This window comes from Microcaecilia unicolor, chromosome 10 (assembly GCF_901765095.1).
Source record: "Microcaecilia unicolor chromosome 10, aMicUni1.1, whole genome shotgun sequence".
Lineage (NCBI taxonomy): Eukaryota > Metazoa > Chordata > Amphibia > Gymnophiona > Siphonopidae > Microcaecilia > Microcaecilia unicolor.
This window is the reverse complement of record NC_044040.1, coordinates 93,818,540-93,841,129: the sequence shown is the minus strand read 5'-3', so window position 1 is coordinate 93,841,129 and position 22,590 is coordinate 93,818,540. Positions and strand designations below refer to the sequence as shown.

General features: G+C 42.3%; 1 protein-coding gene across 1 annotated transcript in view; it reads right to left on the bottom strand.

Moving 5' to 3' along the window:
- DGKI (diacylglycerol kinase iota) overlaps positions 1-22,590 on the bottom strand; it is a 1,705,262-nt gene that overhangs the window by 595,801 nt on the left and 1,086,871 nt on the right. The window contains 1 exon segment of the mRNA XM_030215620.1: positions 10,839-10,901. Coding sequence (XP_030071480.1) covers positions 10,839-10,901 — 63 coding nt within the window.

Sequence of the window (22,590 nt, the reverse complement as noted above, 5' to 3'; positions counted from 1 at the left end):
TTCCGTACCTGAAAATGGTCAATGCTTCCCGGCTTTAAGAAGGGCTCAAAGGTCTCAAAGGCAAAAAAAATGGAAAAACAATTTGAAAAATCAATAAATTGATTAAAAATAAAGAAAAGAAAATATGGGACAAAATGTCCCGAAAAGGTAAGGCATCAAAATGAAAAACTTTGACATGCTGAGGAGAGATTAGAAACCTCTCTGCTCCTCAGAAAATGCTAGACTGCTGGTCCTGCACTCAAGCAATGGACAGGAAGGCACCTGCACATGCATGGTAGAGACTGACTGTCTCAAAGTTTTAAAATGCCAGTGCACTATGGCAGTGTCACCCACATGCGAATATTATACCTGCTTGTCCACGGAGAAAAAAAGGTATCATCTTATTTTCTTTTCTTTGTTTTGTTTAATTTCTATTTATTACCTATGACTCAATAAATTGTGTTTAGTCAGGGCAGTCTCTAACGATTCAAGGTTAAATAGTCTGGTTTCCAGAGTTTCCATTTTTTTAGCATGATCAGCCAGTAAACTGGTATATTCTAAAGATTTCCATTGTATAAGGAAAGCTTTTTGGGTACCATGAAAGATAGTGCTACTCAGTGAGTCAGCATGGCTGCCATCTTAGTTTGCCCTATCTTCATTTTTTTTCATATATATGTTCTGGGGTTTTAGAATTCCAGGCTGAAATTAGCTGTAGCTCTGAGTACCTCTACTGTTTGTGGGAATTTAAGCGGCCTAATTATTCCATAATTCTAAAAACAGCAGTTTCAGCACTTTCTCCTTTTCCTGGCAGACTGGAAAATAGATATATTCTTTAATCAATATTTTTGTTAGTCTTTTGAGAATATTTCAAGAACATAAAAATATACTTATAGTTTTTGTTTCACTATCTGTCTGTTCATGACATTGGTGTCACAGGTGAAGACTAGTGGCAAAGACCACAAACTGAAAGAATATGTGCTTGAGGTCAATACTATTGCTGCAGCATGCCCACAAAACCTTTCTTGCTGGGCTACTGAAGAGTAACACTGTAGTGACCAAATGAAGTTTGTCACATTGGCTTATAATAAATGGTCACATACCACCATTAGTGTTTCAGCGGAACTCATTATACCAATCACTGAAGACTATATCACCATTGAAGTGGCCCATTAGTACTCATACCATTAGCCTCCTGAAAACTATCATTCATTGCCACCAGAGTGGCCCAGTAGCATCTATCCCACTTGGCCATATAAAATTGATATAAAATTGATATAGAAGTGGACCAGCAGAACTGCTATAGAAAGGCCAAAGAGAAGGAAATGAGGCAAGGGGAAGAGAGAGGAAGGTAGAAGGGAGGAAAGAGATAAGGGACCACATATACTCATTTTGCTTCTCACCCCACATACGTATATAAACCCCTATGCTCATTCACACATATACCCCATATATACTGTGATAAACACAGGACTGCCCTACCCTAAGGAGGCCGCCAGAAGGCGCTGTCCTAAGGAAAAGACTGGAAAATGCCCTGATCTGGTCACTAGAGGGAGCCAAAATGGGTATATCAGTGTAATGACCTGAAGGGACAGCTAGGGAGTGCTCCAAGTATAGGACATGCCAGGGGAAGCTCTCAGACTAGAAGGTTCTAGACTTCCAGAGCTAGGAGGAGGAGCCTGGAAAGGGAGTGGTGACCTATTTTCAGGCCTATAAAGAGCACTTCCTGGAGGAACTGAGGAGGAGAGGAAAATGAGAAGGAAGAGACCTGCTGGTGGAGACCCCCTGGAAGCTGAGAGAAGGATCCCTCAAAAACCAAGAAGGTACTTACTTTGCTATGGATATTGTAGTAATGGAGCCAATGTGAAAGGAACATTGGGCCAGATGGAACTGAGTACTATTCGAACTGGACTAACAGCTGTGGGGTGGAGGACAGGACTGTAAAATTAGAATTAAAAGTCCTGTCCAGGGGAGGTGGCTGTTATAAACTGAGACCCAGGTCTCCCAAATAAGTGGGCTCAGTTGAGAAGAAACAGGATGATAACTGGGGAACAGTCACCCTGAGTTTAAAGAAGAGCCCAAACGTTGAGACTGGGATTACAGGCTGCTATAGAGAAGAACTGTCTCTGAGCCTTTCTTAGAGGCAAAGCTCTAGTGAGCCTTGGATGTGGGTTTGAGGTGCTGGACAGGAGCCACAAGGGTGCCCTCTGCACATAAGATTACCTCTGGGAGATTATAATACTAACCTCCAAAGACACATCCACACACCTCATATATACTACTCCACATACACATGCCAGATCTCATCCATGACCATTCATACCCTACATATACCACCCAAGTACACATCCATATATGTACATATACCTCAAATACACAAGTATTGCCCCAAATGCATTTAGGGGAAAAATTTATAACTAGATGCCTCCATTTAGGTGCCTCAAGGCTGCATGGTAGTCTATAAAGGGATCTGGACATCCGGATTCCGTTGTACAGAATACTAGCATAACTCGGTATTGGCATGCCTAACATTTAGAATTATATGCACCTAAACACAGCAGGGACACACATAACGTACAGTATTCTGTATGTTATGCTCATAATTGGGGGCCACAGCAATGCTTCACCCCTGTGTATGCCCCCTTGCAAACATGCATTTTGTAATTTAAGTAGTTATTTGCAGAATAGCACTTATGCACTCTGCTGGCACTTTCACAAGTATGTGTACACATACACATGCAAGCAGGGGCGTAGCTACGAGTGGGCCTGGATAGGCCCAGGGCCACACAGTTTTGCCTCAGGCCCACCCAGAAGCAGAGTCCCAACACCTCCGTGTCTTCCAATCCTCACCCTCTCCCACCCCCACCACAGCGCTTGCATTTAATGCTATCTCACAGATGCAGCATCCTGCTCCTGCACCTCACAATCTCCCACCCCTGCGGCAGCACTTCCACTTTGCTATCGGTGCTGCCTGACAGAAACTACAAATGCGACGCCGACATCCTGCTCCGAGGCCTTACCTCTGCCGCGCTGATGCAACTTCCTGTTTATGCAGGGTGGGACGCGGCAGAGGGAAGACCCTGGAGCAGGACGTTGGCATCGTGTCTGTGAGTGACAGTGCCGATTAAATGCAAGTGCTGCAGCAGGGGTGAGAAAGGGTGAGGAAGACAGAGGGGTGCTGGCTCTGCAAGGGGAGGGGGCTGAAGGGAAGGGAGAGGTACTGGACTTGCGAGGGGGGGGATGAGGAAGACCGTGAGGAGCTGGCCCTGCAAGGGGAGTGAGCTGAAGGGAAAGGAAAAGTGCCTGACTTGGGGGGGGGGGGGGGGGGGGGGGTAAGGAAGATGTGGAGTTGCTGGCCCTGGGAGGGGAGGGGCCTGAAGGGAAGAGAAAGGTGCTGGACCTGCGAGGGGCAGGGGGGTTGGAGGGAAGGGAAAGGAGAGAGGTACTGGACTTGAAGGGGAGAGGTGCTGGATGTGCAGGGGGGGGGGGCAGTTGGAGGGAAAGGAGAGAGATGTGGACCTGCAAGGAGGGCTGGAGCAAAGGGAGAAATCTGCTGGACCTATGGGAGGGGTTAGAGGGAAGGGAGAGATGCTGGACAAGGAGATAAATGAAGAGTGGGTCAAATGCTGAACCCACAGTGGGAGAAAGAGCCAGATACACAAGGGGAAGGAAAGAGAGGAAGAGAAGCTGGTTGGGGTGAGATCAGAAAGGAGAGGGACACATTGGTGTGGAGGAGGGAGAAAGGGGACATAGGGAGGTCTACAGATACAGAAGGGAGATGATGGGCATTAGGTGGGAGCATGGGGACAGGGACACAAATGTGAGATGCTGTATGGGGATGGCATATGGGCACAGAGGGGCAATGCCTGACAAGGGGGGAGGGGGATATGTAGTAGAGATACAGTGCTGGACACTGGAGAGGGGGGTATATGGACACAGAGGGGGGGGGGGAGATACCAGACAAGGGGGAGAATAGGAACACAGAAGGGATATGCCTAAGTGCCGAGCTCTCGATCACCCGCAGCGTTTTTATTTTGTGATCCCCCGGCTCACGGCATCTGAATCTTACCCGTCCGGTAAGCCTGAGAAGCTCTTCATGTGGGCAATTGAGGACGGCAATACAGGTTTGCATAGAAGCAGTCGATTTATCTCAATTCGCGTTCACGAGCACTACGGGCAAAAAGCACATGGCAGCACAGGCGGAGGAGGCCTTGAGCGAGCGGGAGAAACTTGAAGACCCGATTTCGGGAGAGGTGGTCTAGACACAAGTTATGGCAGGTCCCGAGGAAGGCGTGTTCCCGGAGCTTCGCTCCTGGCTGCAGGAGATCCAATCGGACCTCAAGGCGGTGCGCTCCGACTTGCCAGCTCTGGGGGCTAATCTGCGTGGAGAGATCAAGGAGTTGGGGCATCGAGTGGAAGAGGCTGAGGGGCGGATTGATGAACAGGCAGAGGCAATGGGATCGATGGAGAGACAGCTCACGGACATACGCATTGGTCAGCAACAAGTAGTAGCTGACAAGCTAGAGGACCTAGAGGACCTAGAGAACCGGAGCCGACGCAACAATTTGCGGTTCCGCAGTCTCCCGGAGACCCCAACATATCAGGATAGTGAATCCGTAATCCAGCGAGTGGTGAGCTCGCTGTTATCCACCTCAGAGGTGCCTGTTGCCCCGGAAAGTGTACTATTAGAGAGATCTCATCGGGCTTTGGGGTCAACACGGAATAATCTTCCTAAAGATATAATAGCGTGTTTCCAAGACTTTAAGATGAAGGAGCGGGTTCTCAAAGCAGCAAGACAGGCCTCAGACTTCAAGTGGGATTCTTACTCTCTGGAGATTTACCAAGATTTGGCATCAGCCACTTTGAAATGTCGGGCTGACTTAAAACCTGTCACTGTCAGACTTCGGGAAATGGGGATCCGGTATAGATGGAGACATCCTTTTGCGCTGGTTTTTTACAAAGATGGAAAGTTGCATCAGGTTAAAACGGTCGCAGAAGCGCGTGAGATCCTTCCTGAGGGTGATATGATAGAGACACCGTCAAGGCCTGGTGGGTCTCAGCTGGATCCAGCTTTGAGGGCTCACCCTAAGTGGCAGCAAGTGGGGCACAAACGCTTGCAGCGCCAGCAGTCGGCTGGCCGTCTCACCTGAAAATTGATGTGAACTTTATATTCATCTTAAGGTCATATTATTGTGTTTATTGGTGAGCCCCATATGGGATTAATGCATGCGTATAAAGGATGTGGTTTTAACTGTTTGGGCTGGTGTTGAGTCCAATTTGATGTCTGGGAGGTTTGATTTGTGATGTTGGGGGATGTATTGCTGTTTCATAATTTTGATAAATGCTGTTATGTGGGGTGGAGAGGATGGGAGGGAGGGGAGATACACTACAGAATAAGAGAACGGGTCACAATATGGTGGGGGGGAGGGAGGGGGTGGGTTTAGTTTGTTGGATGAAGGGTGGTTGTGAGTGGTGGGGGTGGGGGGTGAAAGGAGAGGATATGGATGGCCATGGTGGGGTTAAGAAAAGTTAAGATGTCAGATATAAACTTAATGTTCCTGAATGTCAGGGGTCTGAATGTACATATGAAAAGGCAACTTCTGTTTCGGGAACTGGTCTGCTTGAAAGTGGACATAGCCCTGATTCAGAAGACACACTTAAAGCCGCAACATGAATATCTGTGTAGGCACCGCAACTATCCATTTATATACTTTGCATCTAACCGTACGGGGGGCAAGAAAAAGGGCATCTTAGTAGCGTTTAATAACTCCCATCCTTGGTGCATAGAAAAAACTATCCGAGATGAAGGAGGCTGTTATTTATTAACAGTCTTTTCAGTGGGGACTCAAAAATACACCATAGTTAATATATATGAGCCTAATACAGACCAGAGGGAATTTTTCCACCAAATGGATCAGTTAATGCTGACGCGTGGGGAGGGGTCAGTTCTAGTGTGTGTGTGGGGGGGGGGGGGGGGGGGGGGATTTCAATCTCACATTTAACCCCCAACTTCATAATTCTAATCTAGCAATTCAATATGCACATCAGAGCCGCTCACAGCTTCATGCATTTATAACTAGATGGCACCTGATAGATCTTTGGCGATATACTAACCCTACACAGAGAGAATACACATATTTTTCAGCAGTCCATCAATCTTATTCTCGTATTGATTTCTGGTTAGGCGATGCTTCAATTCTTCCGTGTATTCAGGACCAACGGATAATATCCCGTATGTGGTCAGATCATAGCCCGGTTGTTCTATGTCTTCGCTCTCAGACCCAGTCGAAAGCCACGCTGCAATGGCACTTAGATGATACTTTGCTTTCTGATGAGACAAATGTTCAACAACTTGAGCACCTGGTTAAAGAGTATATTCAGCTAAATGATAACTGGGAAGTCACACCGGTGGGGCTATGGGACGGGTTTAATGCGGTTAAGCGAGGGCATCTTATAGCATTAAAAGCTCACGTGTGTAAGGCGCGTCAGCGGGCAGAAAATTTTCTGCGGCAACGTTTAGCGTTGGTAGATAAACTCATACTGGTGCAAAACTCTTGCTCTCCCTCTCAATCTTTAATAGATCAGGCGCATAGGCTCCGTCAGGATCTTCACGAGTTGCAATTGGCAGACATTTCGGAACAACTGCAGAGGGTTCGACAGACACATTTTGAATTCGGAAATAAGGCGAGTAGACTTTTGGCCCATAAATTAAAAAAGCAGGCAGGTCGAGCCCATATTGCACAGTTGAAAGATGGCACTGGAGCGGTAACGTCGTCAGATCCGGAAGAGCTGCGACTAATGTTGCACCGTTTTATGCGAATCTGTAAACATCAGATATTAATCCTTCAGAAGAGGACCTATTAGCCTTTCTAGACCAGGTTCGTCTACCAAAGCTATTGGAGGGGGCGCAACATAGGTTATCCAGACCTATTGAACTAGATGAGATTTTAGAGGCAATCAAGGCCTTGGCCCCTACCAAGGCACCGGGGCCGGATGGCTTTAAGAATAAGTTTTACAAGATATTTGGTAGGCTTTTGGCCCCCCTCTTGCTGCGGGTATTCAACTCCTTGCAGGAGACACAGACACTCCCGGAGACTTGGAAATTGGCTCTTATTATGGTCCTTCCAAAGAAGGGTAAAGATCCGCAACTCTGCAGCTCCTATAGGATTTCCCTATTAGGGGTGGACTATAAAATCTTTACTAAGATATTAGCATCTCGTTTACAGCACTACCTCCCTCTTTTAGTGCAGGAAGATCAGGCAGGGTTTGTTCATGGGCATCAAACTTTTGTTAACATCCATTGGGTGCTTCATCTTATCTATTGTGCGCAATCCTTAAAAGCTCCTATGTGTCTACTTTCATTGGACGCCGAGAAGGCATTTGATAGGGTGCATTGGCCCTTTTTGTTTGCAGTGGCGGAGAGAATGGGAATATCGGGCTGTTTTCTTCACTGGCTATATCTATTATATGAGGGGCCCACTGCTGTTGTAAGAGTAAATAGTAGCTTTACTTCTCAGTTTCAGTTGTATCGGGGAACAAGACAGGGCTGTGCCTTGTATCCTCTCCTTTTTGCGCTAGTGAACCTTTGGCTGTTTATATCCGTACACATCCAGATATCAAAGGGTTGAAGCGGGGGATGATCGAATCAAGGATTCTATTGTTTGCAGATGAAGGAGTGGCCTAGTGGTTAGGGTGGTGGACTTTGGTCCTGGGGAACTGAGGAACTGAGTTTGATTCCCACTTCAGGCACAGGCAGCTCCTTGTGACTCTGGGCAAGTCACTTAACCCTCCATTGCCCCAGGTACAAATAAGTACCTGTATACAATATGTAAGCCGCATTGAGCCTGCCATGAGTGGGAAAGCGTGGGGTACAAATGTAACAAAAAAAAATCCTACTTACCCTAACTGAACCAGAAATTTCCTTTCTAGTCTTCACCTCGGAATTGCAGGATTATGGTAGGGTGTCGGGCTTTAAGATAAATATGGACAAATCAGAATCCTTAAATATTACAGTTCCAGATGATCAGGTTATGCAACTGAGATGCAGCTTTCCTTTTCGATGGGCATCTCGCTATGTCAGGTACTTGGGGGTTAACTTGACCAAATGCTTGGGGGATATGTACGAAGCAAACTTTCCTGCTAAAGTGCGAGAGCTATTTTTAGAGATGGAGAGATGGGAGGGATTGACGATCTCTTGGTTAGGGCGTATAAATGCGGTTAAAATGATAGTGCTTCCTAAGTTGCTGTATTTGTTTATGGCATTGCCGATTTCCATCCCTGATAAATTTTTTCAAGGCTTGCATAGGAGAGTGTTTTCTTTCATCTGGAAGAATAGGCCCCCACGGGTACGTCGAGTGGTAATGCACTAGCTACGAGCTCATGGGGGAATGGGAGTTCCATCCTTCTTCCTCTACTATCAAGCGGCTCAGCTCCGAATCTTGGCTGACTGGTTTCAGGGGGAGGGAAAGACTTGGAAAGCCCTGGAGCAAACTTGGTGGGCAATCCCCTGGCTACCTGAGAAATTGCTAAGGGGGGTGTGTGATAAAGATAGCTCCGCCTCTTCTGGGGTGGCCCCTTAAAACATGACAAGCGATCAGAAGGCGATTTTTTACAGGGCGCACATACTTTTTCCATATGCTTATACGGTTTGCATCAGGGTTTTTCCCAGGGACGCACAACCCTACGGCAGATGGGAACAATCGGGCTTGAGTGAGCTTGGTCAGGTGTGGGAGGATGGGGGCCTGAGAGCATTTGGGGATATACAGGAAGAATATGGGATATCTTCATCTAATGCATTTCAATATCATCAACTACACGATTTCATTCTTAGGCGAGCTAAGGGGGACTTACTTATAGAGGAAACACAATTGGAGCAGGCAATGGCGGGTGGGGGGGGGGGGAAGAGGGGGGATATCGAGAATATACCAGGCGTTGCTTCAGGAGATCAAACCGGTGCACTATTATTTACAGAAGTGGGAAAAGGCATTGGGGGTATCTTATGAATATACAGAATGGGAGAGAGTGTTCAAGTCCTTATTGGGAGTGTCGGTGTCTAGCTCTTTGATAGAGAATGGAAATAAGATACTGTATAGTTGGTATTATGCCCCCAAAAGGCTGGTTAGAATGTTTAAAATGGGGTCGGCCCTATGTTGGCGACATTGTGGGGAGGAGGGAGATATGTATCACATTAGGTGGTCATGCCCGGTGGCACAAGACTTTTGGACCAAAGTTTTGAAATTCGTATCTAGCTTGATTGAGGTTGAATACCCCCCAAAAATGGAGAACTGTCTTTTGCATGTTAAACCGCGGGGAGTGAATGTGAACTCTCACCGACTGGCCACGCAGGTGTTTGTGGCTAGTAAATTAGTATTGGCGGCAGCATGGAAACAACAGTCTCTGCCTGACATATCTGTGATAATTCGTAAACTGGATTATATTCATTTGATGTCTAAACTCACAGCACTACGTATGGGTAGTGTCTTAGCATATCAACATATCTGGGACTCATATGTCATATGGTCAGCTCGGTCTGGCCATCCTTCATAACCACTCTGGAGGTAGAGGGGGACATGGAGGAGAGGAGGGAGGCTGGGGTGAGTGAAGATAAAGGGGGGGGGGGGGACCAGTTAAATGTTGACATGTGTTCTTATATCTGTTGTGAACCTAAGCTATGGATGATTCAGATGTCGTACTATTTCAACCATTCTAATAAAATTACAAATAAACTTGAAAAAAAAGCAAAAAAGTTGGCAACTCAAGTGCCCACCCATCCAACCTTTGGCCCATCCAAAAATTGCCTTCTGGCTACGCCACTGCATGCAAGTGCTAGTATTCTAGACATTTATATACAAAAGAGGCATGTTAATGCAGACACCTAGATTCAACCTTAATACATCCTAAGCACAATGCCCCCCCATCAATCTACATCCCCTTCACACAAACACAGAAATATACATACATACACATTAATACATCCACAAATCCACACATACATCCCACACCCATACTCAAATTCCCATAATCCTCACCACCACCCCCAAAACACACACTTCTAGCCCACACTCTCCTTCCTCATTCTTTCTTCACATACTATATACTTGCACATATCCCAAAGAAACACTGCTTACTAGAGATGTGCAGCCCAAAGTTTTCCTTTCCTTCTGTGTGCCATGTCATTTGCGTGTGTTTGTTTTATTTTATTTATTTTGGTTAGTCTTCATTTTCATTTTGGAGGGAATGACATTGTGTGCTCCCTCTTATCAAAGAAGGTGAACTATTTCAGAAAGATTGTGCCCTCTTTTCAAACAGAGTGCTCTATTTGAAAGGTGGTATCACGTTTTCCAAATAGTGCACACTATTATTTATTTATTTATTGCATTTGTATCCCACATTTTCCCACCTCTTTGCAGGCTCAATGTGGCTTACAATACATCATGAATGATGGAAATATATGAGAAAATAGACATTTAGTATTACAGAAGGATCTTGGTTAATATTATAATGATAAACATGATAGTAGTATAACAAGCAGATATTATAAGACCCCCCTCCCCATATTCCATGTTTTTTTCTGTTCATTCTCATTAAACAATATGCAATGATATGGGATATATCATTGACTTTTATGTTGTTGCAAATGACAGCCCATCCCTATTGCTTACTGCCCCCCACAAAGCCCACTCTTGAAACACACACATCCCCTACACATGCATTTCCTCATCTCTCTCTCTCACACATACACACACACACACACACACACACAACATAAAATATTACTTCTACTTTGTCATGCAATTCTACTTTTTTTTGTTACTACAGCTCTATTTTTTTTAGTCATTTTTACGACTGAGTCCCACACTTACCACAACCTTCACATGCTTCGATAAATCTCTGGAACTCCTTTGCAGGAAATCTGAGAAAGCAGCCTACAATATACAAAGAATACAAGGACAATGGAAAAAAACAGAGATGATAACAAAGAGAGAGAAAAAGAAAAATGAATGTCAAGTAAATTAACGAACCGAAAAAAGAAGAAAATAGTGAAAAAAATTAAAGAACAGGAAGAAAAAGACAAAATGAGAATACAGAATAAGAAAGAAAATAAAGGAGTGAAGAGACAGAATAGAAATTTAGAATGAAGAGAGGCACAACAAAATAAAGAGAAAAAGAAGATTTTAAATAAACAGTTCTTAAATTATAAAAACTCATCCTTTCTCCCCACTTTTGATCTGTTTTCTTATTCTGTGCACTGAAAAAGTGTGTCTTATGACACTTCTAGAGCAATCCCTAGTCAAAATTAATATCTATGAGATAGATTTGCACAAAGTGCATGCAAACCATCTTCAACATATTTATTATAGATATCCTGAAAGCCAGACTGGTTAAGAAGTACTGCAGGATCAGCTTGAGAAATACTGCTGTTGAACACCAATGTGAAAGATAACCTCTAGGTTCTAAGGAAAATACAAGACTATCAGATACACTGCAGCTTTGGGATATTCTGCAGGTGTTATCCCGTTCAACTAATGATGTGCACTTTGTACCATTTTGTTTTATTTTATAATAGTGTGTGTCCTATTTCATGTGGCGGGGCATGATACTGAGTCTAAATCTGATTTTGGATGTTTTGCTGAAAACTTTGAATGGGCTACGTCGGCATTGCAGCTCGACTTTGAAAACAGGGGCCTGAGTGAATTAGCCTGCCAGGAAATATTTCTAACCAAAACAAGATACTATATTGAAGGCAATGAAAGTAGTAAATTACTACTACTACTACTTAACATTTCTAAAGCGCTACTAGGGTTACGCAGCGCTGTACAATTAAACATAGAAGGACAGTCCCTGCTCAAAGAGCTTACAATCTAAAGGACAAATGTACAGTCAGTCAAGTAGGGGCAGTCAAAATGGGGCGACATTGAAGAGGTGGGCTTTGAGCAAGGATTTGAAGATGGGTAGGGAGGGGGCTTGGCGTAAGGGCTCAGGAAGTTTATTCCAAGCATAGGGTGAGGCGAGGCAGAATTATTAATTAATTAATTATTGGCTAATTACTTAATGCATAAATGCTCTAAAATCCAATCAATTAAAAATCATAAAAATGATGTAGTCACCTCAATTACAGATATATTAAAATTGTTTCATCATTTCTACACATTCTTGTATCAATCTGACTCACAAGGAGGCCCATTGAACATTGCTAATTCTCTTGATTATTATTATTTTATTATTATTTATTGCATTTGTATCCCACATTTTCCCACCTCTTTGCAAGCTCAATGTGGCTTACACTACATCATGGATAGTGGAAATGAGAAGAGAGTAGAGATATGGTGTTACATAAGGATTTTGAGTTACATAGTAATGGAATACAAGATAGTAATATAATAGAAGGCATTATTAACATTTCTGGATATATTTGAGAGTATCACATGTTTTGGTCTTTGTGGTATATCTTGTCAAAGAGATGGGTCTTTAGTAGTTTACGGAAGTTGGTCAGTTCATAGGTCGCTTTTAGGTTGCGTGGCAGTGCGTTCCAGAATTGCGTACTCATATAGGAAAAGGTTGATGCGTGCAATAGTTTATATTTTAGACCTTTACAGTTGGGGAAATGAAGATTAAAGAATGTGCAAGATGATTTTTTAGCATTCCTGGATGGTAGGTCTATCAGGTCAGACATGTAAGTTGGGGCATCACCATGGATGATTGATCACAATCAACATCCACAATAGTCCTCTGGTGATGGCTTATCCCTTTCCAAATTATTGATTTGAAAGATATTACACTATCTTTAAATGGTCTTCCCTCTAGTAAAGCACCTTGGCTGGATGGCATCCCAGTTGAGTTCTATAAACTCTTTAAAAACTGTCTCTCGCCACTACTTTTCAGCTTATTTAATCACCTGGCTAACAATAACATCAACACCAACCATTTTACAGAGGCTCTGATAACAGTTATCCCTAAACCTAATAAAGATCCCCAGCTTGTTCAAAACTATAGGCCTATTTCTCTCTTTAATACGGACTACAAATTGTATGCAAAAAGTTTGGCTAATAGACTAAAATAAAGTCATTGGTACAGTTATATCTCCATGTCCAGTAGGGTTTATGCTGGGTAGGCTTAACACAGATAACTCTAGGCTATTTTTTTATCTGCTAAATCTGGCCAAATGACTCGATTGCCCTGTCAATATGCTCTCACTAGATGCAGAAAAGGCCTTTGACAGGGTGGAGTGGTCTTATCTCTTTTACGCTTTGCAATGGTTTGGGGCCCATATAGAATTTATTGATAAAATTAAAGGCTTGTATTCTAATCCTATAGCTCAAATTATTACTAATAATCTCTCAGATTATAAAGAGCTACATAAAGGCATGCATCAAGGGTGCCCTTTGTGCCCACACTTGCTTAACTTGGCCCTTGAACCACTTCTGATAGTGATTAAGTCTAAGACTTGTATCACAGGCTTAACACACCAAAACATACAGTTTAAGGTGTCTGCATAAGTAGACGATATACTTCTATATTTTTCTAATCCATCATCTTCACTGACATCGCTCTTCTCCCTAATTCATACTTTTTCTCTGTTTTCTGGATATAAAATCAACCAATCTAAAACTGAAGTGCCCCCCTAAATGTCTATGCTACCCGTGATTTAGTCCAATGTATGATTTTAATTTAGTCCTCCAAAAAAATAGGTGACACAATAGTCTATAATGGAGATAACATTTTAAAATTTCTTAAGAATCTCCTCTTGTCCTGGCACCCTTTGCACTTATCTTGGAGGGGCAGGCTTGCAACTATTAAAATGTGTTTTCCTCCAAAATAAATTATATACTTAGTATGATTCTTACTCTTTTCCACAACTCATTCAACAAACAAGTCGACAAACTCTTATCCTCGTTGCTCTGGAAATTTAAACCCGTTAGGATCTCATTGACAAAGCTTAAATCCCCAAAGGAAAAATTTGGAGTATTATTTCCTGATTTATTTGTTATATCACAAGACTTTTATAATATAACAAGGTTGTCATTGTTTTCCCTTGATAGTGATTATTTCTCTCTGACAATGACTTGAACAATCCTTAGCCCAACCAATCCCTTTGAACCTCCTTATCACCACTTCTCTGGCACACATACAAGAAGATAACCTCATTTTAGTCAGCACTAGGACCTGTCTACAGGATCTGCATCACTTATTTGAATATCCTATACATACTTCATTGCATGTTTCTATATGGAACAATCCTAAACTTCTGATTAACAACAATACTTTCTACTGGAAATCATGGGCAAAATGTAACATTTGGTTTTTGGAAGATATTTGTAATTGTATAGCTCATGATGTGTAGTTTCCAAGAATTACAATCTCAATTCCATTTGGCCACGTCTCAATTTTTTTGTTGGCTTCAATTATGTCATTGTCTGCAAATATCCAGTATATGGAAGATTATTAATCGTTCTGATCCTACTATTTACCAACTAACCAACTCTGCTGAGCAATGGTCATACTGCTTCATCTGTGTACAAGATTTTACTGTCACATCAATACAAGAACAAAAATACCCTTCAGTCGCTTTGAGAAAAAGCTTTACAAATCAAGCTTTGGTGGTCATTAAACCTTTGTTTAATTTTTTGCAATCAATGTATTTTTTTCTAATCATAGAGATGTTTGGACATCACAAAAGCTACACAGTGCAAAGCTATCATCTTCCAACCTCTGCTGGCATTGCCACACACAGCCTAGAACACTAGTCCACGTGATTTTTCTTTTTTTTTTTTTTTAGTCCATGTTTATTTATTCAAAACGTTTAGTACGTGGTTAGTCTACAATTGGAGGGGGTTTTCTGTTTGTTTTTGTCCACATGATTTTTGAATGCTCACAGTGCCATTTGGTGTATTAGTTGTAAAATCTTAAAAATTAACATCCTTTTATCTCTACTGCAAATCATTTTTAAATCCTGTTCTTCAATTATCAGTCTCCCAGATCATCACAAAACTCTTTTTGATATACTTATTACTGTTGCACAATAAATAATTTTAGTCAATTGGAAAAATTATTCACTGCTAAATGAAAATTTTTGTGGCATTCTATTTTCTTATATCACATGAACTTCTGTCTGCTGAGCATTTGGGATCAATAATTTAAAAAATGCTTAATTTGGGCCACGCTTACTTACTTTGTGAATGCCTTATAGTTTAATATCTGATACTACAACAAAACAACTGGATTTGAAAACTTTACACAATATATTCCGTATACTAAGGGGACTATGAAAATCAATTAAACAAAAGACACCTCAAACCCTCGCAGTAGGGAACCACAGACATGCTATAAATTCTTTGCTGCTTCAGGAGGGAGACATATGTAGAACTTTTCACATTTCTAAACCTGAAACAAGATGGCAGCAGGTTTAAGAATTGCGGTCAGCCCAACTGCACCAATCAGCTGAGAGGAAAAAAATTAAAGGAACCACAGAATGAAATGTTCAGAAACATGCATGTCATTCAATATTTCTGTTTAACCCACATGGTTCAACGGTATCCAATTGAAAAATTCATTTTGCATAACAAGAGCCCTTGTTGGGGGTTTGAGGAGGTGTGTCTTGCTACATTAATTGTAGAGATGCAGTCTATATCAGTTATCACAGAGCTGGCAGTCTTTAGTGGTAAGGACTGGAGGAGCAATGCTACTAACTGAGATGCCATTGAACCGAGACCCTGGAACTGTGAGACATTACTGTTCTCTTTTCAAGATAAGTGTTGGTAAGCTTGCTTTTTTTTGTTATTAAATTGGGTTCTGCAAAAATGTATAATTCATTCAAATTTTACACATATACTCCTGCACTAGGGATTTATTTGGATACATGTAGTAGAGGATTTTTTTGAATCAGTTTTTCTACTATTAGGAGTTATTTACACTAATTCATTTATTTTCCCCTAGTTTCTGACACCAGTGATAGCATTGGGACTGCCATTATGGTAACTGATTTTCATAGTTCCCTCAGTGTACGGAATATATTATGTAAAGTTTTCAAACCCAGTTGTTTTGTTTTAGTTACAGTTTTGTAATGGTTTGATCCCTAAGTTTAGATTGGTATACCAAGTTATTATCTGACAGTGCCATATATTAATGTCCACTCATTTGCACATATACTTATATTACCTATTAATTGTGATGTTGCCTCCTTCGCATAGCTGTTTTGTATGTTTGATATTCCTCTGTTTATAAAATATATGGTAATAAATGGTATTGAAAAACTTAATAAAAATTCATGGAACCCCCCCCCCCCCCCAATATATCCAGAGCCAAACTCAGAGATATGGTGTAAATCTGCTAGTTCAATTTGTAGATCCTACAGTATATACGTATTTACAACTCCTCCTGTCCATTGCCCATCTTTCTGGATGGAACAATCTAATGCTGTGCCCACAGCACTGGTGCAACAAGGTGAAAGCTCACAGAGATAAGACTTGTTCTGGCATATCTAGCTAATCCTACCTTAGAGCTGTGGTTTTGGGCATCTCTCTGCTCTAATCCTTGTCTGTCCTTGTTTCCACTGCATTTATATTAAAAAAAAAAAAAACCTGTTTGATCTGCTCTGTTTAACCTTGTGCTGTGCTTTGCTGTGTTTTTATAACTTGCCTATTGACTGTTTTTGATATCTGTTTATCTGGGCACTACATTTAAAAACTGCTAAAACTCTATATTAGATCTTTTTTTTCTTTAAAGTGTGTTGAGACCACCCTCACCTGGTTTCTTGTAGAGAGAACTGAACAGCATAGGTGTGGCTAAAACTCCTGCTTTGAGGAAACTAAGGGCCACCATATGGTCTGTTGATTCCTGCCTCTACAGTGAAAACTCACAGATAAGACTTATTCTGGCATTTTCTGGCATATCTGGCTAATCCTACCTTAGAGCTGTGGTTTTGGGCATTTCTGGTGCATCTCTAAACCTAGTCTTCCCCTCATCTCAACCAGCTGTGTAGTTAAATGGCTTAATACAGCTTTACAGATAGGTTTCACAGCAAACACATTCCACAGATATTAATAAGTTGTTTAAGCTCACCCACCCAAGGATTGACACTTCCTAAATAGCTTTCCTAAATACACTACTTATCACCAATTAACTCCATACAAATTGCAGCTGTTTCTGAAAAGTAAACCATTCATTATCACAGTAAATCCTCAGCCTTCTGCTTGGTATCAGGTGCCTTTCCTGCTTTAGATAAAAAGGATCTCTGTTAACATATCCACTAGTTCTTGCTCTCTATATATCACAAAGGATATTAGTTTACCTTCTCTCTCCCTTAAAATTGTTTATTAAGCTTCTGGCACTGTTAGCAGTAGCACTGTTGGAAGGATAATCAAGAAATCATTGTCAATTAGCTGATACCATAGATTGAGATCAGTTTTATTTGAGTCTGCTTTGCAAGATTAATCCATTGAATTAGGTCTACAACCAACCAGCACATCAGAAAAAGAAAAGGGGAAAAAAATCCTATACCCTGAATGAAAAAGCTAAATCACTGAATTCCAAATAGGTAAGGAAGTACATTGAATTCCACCCACGGAGAATATCTGAACAGGTTCTCAGATCTTACACTAAAACTACCTGTTTCCTATATCCCACAGAATAGGTGTAGTAGAAAAAAATAGGACTGGTTGTTTGACAGGCCATATTTCTTATTTTCACAAGTACAGCAGCCCCTACACTTGGAACTATGGTAAATAAAGAGTCCCTAAAGTTATTTGTTTATTTTATTTATTTGTTGCATTTGTATCCCACATTTTCCCACCTATTTGCAGGCTCAATGTGGCTTACAATTTCCGTCATGACTTATGCCATGTCAGAGTACAGATACAATTGGTAATATATATAGAAACATGGATGATGTGGAGAGGCATAATCGAATGCGAACGCCCATCTCCATGGGCGTCTATGTCTGAAAACGGGTATGTGAAGAAGCGGGACAGACCGTATTTTTGAAAAAAATGGGCGTCCATCTTTTGTTTCGATAATACGGTTTGGATGGACCAAATGCCATGGATTTGGTCCTTTCTGAGCTGGGTGGTTTGTTTTTTTTGCAATAATGGAAAATAAAAACGCCCAGCTCAGAAACGTCCTAATCCAAGCCATTTGGTCGTGGGAGGGACAAATGTACAACACTACCATAGCTCTTAGGGGTGAAGGGGGCAACTACATGTGGGTACAGTGGGTTTCAGAGGCCTCCCATTCAGGGGTGTAGCTACGGGTGGGCCTGGGTGGGCCCAGGCCCACCCAAACTATACTCAGGCCCACCCAGTTGTCCTGATAGGATGTGCGCTTTGGCGCCGAGCCTCCACGACGTGCAGTGTTTTGGTAGCCAGCAGCCCTCCAGTCCTCCTAGACTTAACTTTTTTTTTCTTAATTAGGGTCCCCTTTCCTGATCTAGACCTGGCCAGTCTAGCGCTGCACTCCCACGACGCTACTCACTATGAGGTCTGTTCTATCTTCACTCTAGATTCTGCTGCTTTGCCTTGCTCCCCCCCCCCCCCCCGTGTGCACGCTGGCGCCACAGTGCACTGCAGACCCGGGAAGCTGTGAAACCTGTAATCCTTTCAGCACAGAGCAATTTTCTACCAGCAGAATTTGCTTAGGAAAATTCCTTTGAAAACTGCCTTAATTTCTGCCTCCGCTTTCTCTTTATCCTTTCAGAGGCACGTCTATGTGGCTTCTTTCATTTGCAAAGTGACCTGGTGCTTAAATTAGTGTTGCTGCGGCTCCTTTACTGTGCCCTCTAGAGCAATATCAGCCGTTTCTTGACCCTCCCCCTCCCCTGACCACCCTCAGCACTGCCCTGGGGCCCCAGGCCAGAACAGGTATAGGAGCCAGCACACACAGAACGGAGCAGGGTGCTCGAGTCTGCACTGCCTGCCACCACATGCAAGCCAGCTGTCCTCCAGGTAAAATAAATAAAATGTTTTAATTTTAATGTGTACAGTGTAATGTTGGCTGGTGGTGGCTTCCTGGTGGGGGTAGGCTGTTCACTGCCTAGGACAAAAAAAAGGTATGCATAATCATTAATATACCTTTTTTTTTCCTAGGCAGTGAAGAGTCCAAAATATACCTTTATTTTGCCCTAGACAGTGAAGAGCCCACCCCCCACCAAGAAACCCACCAACAATAAATTTTAGTAGTGACCAGGTTAAAATTTTAAAAAGGTTGTAAATGTTGGTGGGTTTTTGGGCGAGGTTGGTCTCTGCATTGCCCAGGTTTAAAAAAAAAAGTGTTCTAAATTTAATGTAGGCAGGTCTCTGGGTGGAGGTGGGCTCTGCAGGGACCAGGACATTAAAAAAAAGTTATATTTAGTGCTGGTGTCCTTTGGGGGAGGAGATGACAGACCATGGGGGATGGCTAGGGGGTAGGACAGGGCTGACACTAGGCTACAGGGAGGAGTGGGAGAGGGGGTAAGGTAGGGCTGATGCCTAGCTATGGGATGGATGGTGGGGATGGTTGGGGAGGAGAGGGTAAGGTACAGAAGGGAAAGGCTGATGCTAGCTAAGAATGGACTTATGTCTGGTCAAGTTTGATATGGCATAACATAACTATATTTAAAAATATTGTTTTTTTCCATTAAATATGTTTGGGGTTTATGTTGATGCAGGGCAGCTGTTGGGCAGAGAAATCCATCATCAAGTGCATTCTAAGGCATTATTTTGTAGTATGCCAAGAAACACTACTCATGCTTTTTATACATAGTGCCCACCCATGTTAGCTCTGGGCCCACCCAAAATGTCAGGTCTGGCTACGCCACTGCTCCCATTCACCACCACAAGTGGTACAGGTGGGGGGGGGGGGGGGGGGGGATGGGCCTGGGTCTGCCTGCCTGAAGTGCACTGCAGTACCCACTAAAAGTGCTCCAGGGACAGGACTTGTTGCTGGTGTATAACCTTGGCACAGCAGTTCACACCTGAAGACTAATCTCGCTGAAAACGTCCTTTATTTGAATAAGCACCTTTACTCACAGTTAACTGCAGATCAGAGGTTGTGCCCCACTAGCAATGAGTCTCGGTAGTACTGAGATTAGCAGTAGGTCCGAGCTGGCAGAATAGTGTACAATGCCCTCTTTCAGCAACATTCAAGGTAAGAACTAAGTGCTGTAACGTGGCTAACACATGACCGGGATCTAAAACTGGCTTACAAAAATGGCCACTACTTCATGGACTACCGGAAACACAACAGGGCACACTCTGACCCAGTAAGCAGAGGGAAAAGCACCATGGGAGTAGAGCCTACCAACTACCAACTTCGTGAGCATTTAACACAAGCTAGTGGAATCATGGAGCCCAATACCCTACACCCACCACAATGCATTGCTGATGTGACTCTGCAGTGCCCTTAACAGAAAAGGTGTCACACTCACCCGAGACCCACATCAGAACCAGGATAGAACACATTCTGCTGTCATGGAGGTGGGTACGGAATTTGAGGCTGGCATACAGGCTGGCAAAAAAAGTTTGTAAAGTGGGTTTCTTTTGGTGGGAGGGGGTTAGTGTCCACTGGGGGAGTCAGGGCAGGTGATCCCCGATTCCCTCCAGTGGTCATCTGGTCAGTTGGGGCACTTTTTTGGGACTTGTTCGTGAAAAAAAGGGTCCAAAAAAGTAACCCAAAATCGCGGTAAAAATGCCTTTTTTTCGATTATCACCTAAAGACGCCCATATCTGCTTGGTCATTAACCACTCCCCAGTCCCGCCTTCACCACGCCCACGACACACCCCCATAAACTTTATTCATTCCCGCGACGGAGTGCAGTTGAAGACGCCCAAAATCGGCTTTTGATTATACCGATTTGGGCACCCACGAGAGAAAGACGTCCATCTCCCGATTTAGGTCGGAATATAGGCGTTTTTCTCTTTCGATTATAAGGTGGATAATGAACAATCAGGTAAAAAAGGGAGAATATGCAATTTGTATCACATATTGAACATGAATTACATGATAAATTAGGCAGTACTATATAGGGAGAAAATAATCCGATTGTTAAGTAGATGATGAAGAATTACGATTCCAATTATGAGTCATTATGGTATGTCGTGTTAAAGAGATATGTTTTCAGTGCTTTACGGAAGTTAATTAGGTTGTGAATTATTTTCAGGTCAAGTGGTAAAGCATTCCACATTTGCGAACTCAAGTATGAAAAGCTGGACGCATGTATTACTCTATATTTTAGACCTTTACAGCTCTGGAAATGAAGATTTAGGAATGTACATGCTAATCTTTTAGCATTCCTGGGTAGTAGGTCAATGAGGTATAACATGTAGGTCGGGGCATCACTGTTAATTATTTTAAGCACCAGAATGCATATTTTGAAAGTTATATGTTCTTTAAGAGGAAGCCAGTGTAAGTTTTCTCTTAGGGGCTTAGCACTTTCGTATTTTGTTTTTCCAAATATAAGTCTGGCTGCGGTGTTTTGGACAGTTTGAAATTTTTTAATGATTTGTTCTTTACAGCCAGCAAGAAGACCATTGCAATAGTCTAAGTGATTCAGTACCATTGATTGTACTAGATTACGAAAGATACCCCTAGGGAAGAAAGGTTTAACTCTTTTGGGTTTCCACATTGAGTGGAACATCTTCCTTGTTGTATTCTTAACATGGCTTTCCAGTGTGAGATTCTGATCAGTGGTTATTCTGAGAAGTTTCAGGGTATTTGAAATGGGAAGGGTAAAGTTTGGTGTGGATATAGTGGTGAAGTTATTTGTATTATATTGTGATGTAAGTACAAGACATTGTGTTTTCTCTTCATTAAGTTTCAATTGAAATGCATCCGCCCATGAGTGCATAATTTGGAAGCTGTGATTGATGTTTTTGGTGATATCTTTTAAATCATGTTTAAACGGGATGTAAATTGTGGCATCATCTGCATATATGTATGGGTTAAGGCCTTGATTGGCTAATGATTTGGACAGTGGTATCATCATTAGGTTGAAGAGGGTTGGCAAGAGTGGAAATCCTTGGGGAACACCGCATTCGGGTTTCTATGAAGTTGACATACTCGAATCAGATATCACTTGATAAGTTCTTGTGGTAAGGAAGCATTTGAACCAGTTTAGAACGTTACCTCCAATTCCAAAGTATTCTAGATATATAATAAAATTTTATGGCTTACTATGTCAAATGCACTAGACATATTAAATTGTAAGAGGAGTATGTTTTCCCAGTAGCAATTGCTTGTTTAAATTTGTTTAAGAGAGTAATTAGTACTGTTTCAGTACTGTGATTGGACCAGAATCCTGATTGAGAGTCATGAAGAATAGAGAATTTATTTAAGTAATCGGTTAGTTGGTAACCATACCTTCCATTAGTTTGGTTATAAGAGGGATAGATGCCACTGGGCAATAGTTGGTTAGGTCATTGGTGTTTTTCTTTAAGTCTTTAGGTAAGGGGGTGAGTAAAATACTTCCTTTATCCCTAGGGAAGAGTCCATTTTGCAACATAAAATTTAGATTTGTTGTAAGATCTGATATAAATTGCTGAGGGGCAAATTTTATAAGGTACTTTGGACATATGTCTAGTTTGCAATGGGATTTGGTGAATCTTTTAATTGCTTGAAAGATGGTGTCATCCAAGAGGCTGTCAAAAT